This window comes from Microtus oregoni, unplaced genomic scaffold, assembly GCF_018167655.1.
Source record: "Microtus oregoni isolate MIOR12 unplaced genomic scaffold, Mior012 000021F_ref0000039, whole genome shotgun sequence".
NCBI classification, from domain to species: domain Eukaryota; kingdom Metazoa; phylum Chordata; class Mammalia; order Rodentia; family Cricetidae; genus Microtus; species Microtus oregoni.
The window spans coordinates 28,437,871-28,443,996 of record NW_024543080.1 but is presented as its reverse complement, the minus strand read 5'-3'; the positions used below and the strand labels follow the sequence as shown (position 1 = coordinate 28,443,996).

The window sequence follows — 6,126 nt, the reverse complement described above, 5'->3', positions numbered from 1 at the left end:
ACTGTCTGTAACTCCGGGATTCAACACTCTCACACAGACATACATGCAGACAAAATTCAATGCACACAAAAGAAAAGTAAACAGATAAATAACAAAACAAGCCAGGTGGTGATGGCACGTGCCTTAGATCCCAGCGCTTGGGAGGCCGAGGCAGGTGGTTCTCTGAGCTCAAGGCCAGTGCCTTATTCCCTGGAGGTGGCGTGGCAGGCAGCTGTGAGCCTCTCCAACTGGAAATACTGAATTTGTCAATCCTTTCATTGTTGTAAAAAAGAATAAATAAATAAATAAAGGAAAGAAAGTCTGGAGACTGCTTTAAAGAAAGCTTTATTTACCACATCCATCTTAAGAACGTACTCTGTAAATGCAGCGAGGTCTAAAAAGCTTTTACAAATACGAAGCTACAAACTAAACTAGTGGAACATCTACAACTTTAAAACTCTTAAAAACATTTATATTAGTTTGTTCTTAATCCTAAAAAAAAAAAGTTCACATTTCAAGTTATAAACTTACCTCAGTAGTGTACATGAAATGGTTGTGAAAACGGTAGGAGTAGGTGAGACCACAGACAGCAGGGCCGCTGAAGCCTAACTGGCACCACCGCCGCGTGTTCTTAGGGTAGTTGCCACGTTAAGATAGTGCATTGTTTCCTTTTATTATTACTATGATCGTAGCTTTCCCGGCACTTGTAAAATACAGCAAGAGCGTGGGGACAGTGTTTCACCTGAGGACCTCCGTGGCTGTCCTTGGCACTTCTCTCACACAGTCGAGGGAGGAGGGGCCTGATACGAGTTGCCATTAATGGAGGCACTCATCCCACCCCGTCCCTGCGGGTGCAACTCAGAACATTGCAGAGCTAGTTTAGGCCGTTCAACCAGGATGGAGAGGAATGCTTAAAGGCCTCAGCAGGCACTGGACATTGAATAGAACAGTTAAATAAATATTCCTTATATATAAAAATTCATCTCTTCAAGAGAAGGGGAAAAAGGCATTCAGGGATCTCTTAATTTAAAAGAAGAGAAAACAATTAAACAGCTATCTAGGAGCATTGGCTAGGGGCATGATCCTAGGACCAAGCCACAAATAAGAGTTAAGCCCATTAGCCAACGCTGGTGGGAAGCTTTGATGGACTCTGTTGTGACATAAAATACAACTGTACCTTATGGTGCACCTTACTGCACGCCTCACGGTCCTCACTGAGCCTTTTTTTTTATAAAAAAAATGCACATTGATGTAATTCATGAAACAGATGACGATATTAGCATTTTCCTGTATTTTACATTCACTCTGTGAAAGAGAAGCCTTTAAACAGGCACAAAACACTGCATCTGTGTTTTTACTCCCTAAAAAAAAAAAATAACAAACACTTTTAATAATATTGAGATAAAACAACTGCGTTTGCATCATACTACACACCATGAGCTTTGGCAACACAAAATGACTACAAGCAAGCGTCAGACGTTATCACAAACGCCCCTTTAACTCCTACAGGTCGCTCCCCCTCCCGGATGCGTATGCCCCCTGTTCATCTGCCAGACACAGAGTGCCCGAGGGAAGCCTTGCTCAACAAATGCTTCCAACCTTCCTGATGATGACAGACACTCTGCAAGAGACACAAGAAGCACAACTTGCTGTTGGCAAATCTTGAAGGTCTTGTCTATAATCATATACATTCTTGGCCTCCAAAAACTCAGACTCCAAAAATCAAAGCATTAGGAAGTTAAAAGTCCCATACTGAACAATTTAAACAGCTATGCCTTACGAAAAACATGGCAAAATCGTGCCCTTCCCTGCATTCTGCTACTGAAAACGCATAAAGAAGGCGATACCCTCCCAAACAAACTAAAAATAATAATAATAAAAGACCCCGACAAAAATCCCAGGAAGAAGTATAAAAGGCATCAGTTCTATCAGAATTATCCATTTTTCTTAGCTATGCCAAACTTCAAAGAGATAGGAAGGAGGGGGGGGGGGGAAGAGACACAGTTAATGAAGACCCAGGGACAGAGCCCAAGGGCAGGGGAGAGCTTTCCAGTGTTGAGACCCTGGGTGTGACGAGTCTTTTCCATGTTGACTTAAAGACAGATTGTTAATAAAACAGAACAAAACAAAACAACCCCCAAAACAGAAACCATGGTGAGAAACCATGGCAATATCATCAACCCTTAATGCCAGCGGAAATACAGCAGAGATTTCCACTCCTTTGGAAACTGCACTTTCCAGCATCACCTTTAAAAATAAGGTTTTATGTAGCATTTCAAAGCACTACAGTTTGTATCTTTAAATATTGAATATAGTTTTTAAAATAGTTCCCTAGATGCTCGGATGTGCTTCTTTATTTTAATATATATATATAGCTGATATATTTTGAAAGGTTCTACAAAATAGAAATCTCTGGAGTGCAGAAGTTAAGAAAATAACCTTCATACTGAAAATATATCCTTAAAAAACAAAACCAAACCTCTGTACAAATGCAGTAGGGCGTACAAATCTTAAAAGATGGTATTAAGGCGTGAGGCGTTGCAAGTCTCTTAGAAATGTATGAACGAACACGGGCCTGCTAAGTTGAAAAGTCTTTTTAAAAAAAAAAAGAGTGAAAACTTCATGGATATAAAATATTTCAGTGTGATAATCGCTAACATTCTTCACTTGCAGGTTTCGCACGTGTGCCAATTCGACACGTTCTTTCTTCATAAATAATAAAGTGTTCCTTCAGCGGTGTCTGGTGGCTTGCTTGCCTTGGCTCTGGTCCCTGGTCTCAGTAAGTCTGGTAGACGTCGTGGATGGGCACCTGGAGAGCAGCGGGGAAGGCCTGAGGTATGTAGCCGGCGTAGCCCCCGTACACGGCGGCCGCAGCGTTCTTCTGTAGTGTGGCGATGGTGGCAGTGGCAGGAGCAGCGAAGGGAACGTAGCTGGCCCCGTAGATGCCGGCGGTGGGAATTCTCTGAACATTTGGTGCCACGGTGTACACAGGAGTTATTGGGCGGCCCTGAGAGAGAGGGAGAGAAAAAAAATTCTTCCTGAGCGCATGTGCAGGTTTATCAAATCCTCGAACAATGAGCATTCGGTGCGGGGGACGGGGGACGAGGGGGGGGGGTTGAGCACCCCAGGGAGTGAGGGAGAAGATGAACCCCCCAGCGGGGAGGGACAGAGGAGGTCTATGTATGGAGGCAGAAAAGGAGGGTAACATTTGTTGAAGGAGAATGAGATTAAACAGAACAAAATGTCATCTTCGAGGGGCTTGACATGTTCAAACCTGTGTCACAGGGGGAGGCTGTAGGAAGATCCCAGAGTTGTCTTACGCTGGGATCTTTTACTGGACCTTGCATTCTGCCAGTTCATAAAGACAGGTAATGGCGAGGATGGGAATCTACCTTAAGATCACTAATTCTAACCCGTCTAGGGCTGTCCCTCCTATTTAAAAGTGCAATACACCAGGCTGGGCGGTGGTGACGCACACCTTTAATTCCAGCACTAGGCAGAGGCAGGTGGATCTCTGTGAATTCCAGGAAACCCAGGGCTAAATACAGAAAAATCCTGCCTTGAAAAACCAAAATAAACATAAACAAACACCACCATGAATTAGATAGATGTTCATATAGATATATTTTGTGCATAATATGTGCATGGAGGGGTAAGTTGTGCACCAAAAGGCACTGGTCGAGGAGGTCTCCCTCCTTCCATCATGTGGGTCCTGGGATCAGGCCATCGGGTTTGGAAAAAAGCACCTTTATCTGCTGATAAATATATGGCTCACACACATGCACACATATATGTACACTGTATATATGTACATATCTATATAGAGAGATATACATATCTATATATGTTCGTTTTTAAACAATAAACTTTAAAAAATCTTTATAGAGATAAACAATTTCTTTCCTGTTATTTCACATTAACTTTTTAAAAAATATCATTGCATAGAGTATATTCTCAGTGTTGAATACTAATGAGTCTATGATTGAGAGAGGCTCCATATATAAATGACAGTGGCCATGGCAAGAACTCTACCTGGAAAGGTGGCGGTGTGGATACTGCAGGAATGACAGCAGCATGGGCAGCGGCAGCGGCGGCAGCGGCGGCGGCAGCGGCGGGGTCAGGTTGCACGGCAATGGGGCTGATCATGTGTTCCATTGTATGGATCTTGCCATCTTCAATTATCTTAGGGGCTGGGGCTGCCTGGAACATGGAGTACTGGGCACCAATGGCAGGGATGGCCACTACAAGAGAAGCAGAAAGAAGACAGGCTTATTACTCACGATCACAGAGGAAGAGCCTTCGCTTGCTCATAGTTTTTGAAGGCCCAGGTTCACAGTCGTGAACCTCTGCACATCCATGCTGCTCGGCCTGGCTCAGCACCATGTCAGGACGGGGTTTCTCGGCAGATCATCGTGGAGGGAGCGTTCAGAGCGAGGCCTCTACACTGCTGTTTCCTAACACTTGTGAGCGTGCAGCCTGCTTGCTCTCTCTTACGCTACTCACTACCACACAAGCCCTTTGCCCTTTCACAGTGTTTCAAGAAGCAGGTTGAGTGAAGATCCCATTCTGACAGCTTGAAGATGGGAGTACGTTCTCCCCACCTTTTATCTCACATTAGTTACATGGATCCAGTTGGAGGGGCTTTGAGTCGAAAATGGAAAAACCTCCAATGTGCTAATAATCCATTTATAGTGGTGAAACAGTGGGTAATTGGCTTTTCGCTGGAACCTGCCAACTCAAATAATTTCTGTGAGTAGAGTCCAAAGGAACGGCTTCCAGCAGAGATTCAAACAGATAGAGTTACTGAATGTCAATGTGCAGTATCAAGAGATCAAAAGGAAGAGATGCTAGCCCTGATTTGGGAGAGCTTGTGTATGTGCATGCTGTGTGTCCTGAAAGAGTAAGCAGGACCATGAAATGTACACAAAGAATCCTTTCATTTCTGTTTTCTCTCCAAGTGTAAGCTCGTTCATTCTACTAAGATGGATATGATCAAAGGTAAGGAGACAAAATGGCCATACGATAAACAATGGCTTGGCCATTCAATAAAAAAAAAAAATCTAAAATCTTAACCAAATATCTTTACCTGCCTTCCCAACCAAATCTTCCACCAGTCCTGGGCGCAAATATGTTAGCCTGCCCTGGTATCTGTCGGAAGGACAAAGACATACCTTCAAATGATGTAAAGGGTCGTGTCGGAAGGACAAAGACGTGCCGTACCTTCAAATGATGTAAAGGGTCTTGGTGCAGCTAGGACTACTGTTTGAAGCCACGTGGGGGCTGTACAGAGTAACTGCGTTGTTCTGGCTACCAGCCTGCAGAACTCACATGGCTAAAGACTGGTGCCAATGACATTTCTAAGGCATCCCAATGCCGGAAGCCACTATATTGTAGAGGTGGCAGGGCTATTTCCCCAGTTACCACCAAATTCCTTCAACACATTAAACCTATGTTCCAAACACACCAATTCCTTGCCTCTCAGCTCGGAAAGAAGTGAGCAATTAGGAAAGGAGCAGGCGACCCTCAAAAGCTCTCCATCCTACCCCAGTGAGGCCAAGAGGCCAGGGAGAACATTACTCTGCTTATCCACCGAAGAAACTCTCCACAGATTCAGAGGTTAGTGTGTGGAAATTCTGCGTACCGTGCGTCTGCCAAACTCACTAAACATAGTTAAAGCTTATCCGTCCTTGCAGTGGGTAACCAAGGGGCTACCAAATGCTGGTAAAATAACTTTGTGGGGCCTGGTAGTAAAAACAAAGGTCAAGGTCCTTGGCTCAATGGATTGAGCATCTCTACTCTAAATCTACGGTTCCAGTTGTAAAACCCTTCACCTCTGCCTTGTCTGAGAATGCTGGCACCTGTCAGACCATCCAGGAAACCCGGCACTGTTTGCTCTGGAAAAGAGTTCCTATTTTCTCTGAGAACTGGTAATACCCATGCCCTCTGCTTTTTGGTGGCTGAAGCACAGATGGGATGCAGCTCAGTGATGGAGTGCGCATGTTCTCACGAGGAAAAGATGGGTTCTAGGTGACAGAAGAAGCGGGAGCTCCATTCCCTTCCACCCTTTCCTCACCTCTGCCCATGTGGTCACAGAGAAATAGCCAGACAACTGGCAGCTAACACCTGTGTGCAAACTCCCCGGCAGCC

At 44.5% G+C, this 6,126-nt stretch overlaps 1 protein-coding gene across 8 annotated transcripts in view; it reads right to left on the bottom strand.

Annotated features, from left to right (window-relative positions):
- Positions 1–305: 305 nt before the first annotated feature.
- Positions 306–6,126, bottom strand: part of Rbm47 (RNA binding motif protein 47) — a 135,325-nt gene continuing 129,504 nt past the window's right edge. For all 8 annotated transcript variants that reach the window (XM_041671409.1, XM_041671414.1, XM_041671411.1 and 5 more), the window contains 2 exons: positions 4,012–4,220; positions 306–2,986 (listed from right to left, as the gene is read on the bottom strand). In XM_041671409.1, coding sequence (XP_041527343.1) covers positions 2,756–2,986; positions 4,012–4,220 — 440 coding nt within the window. In that variant the 3' untranslated portion in view covers positions 306–2,755. The remainder of the gene's footprint in view (positions 2,987–4,011; positions 4,221–6,126) is intronic.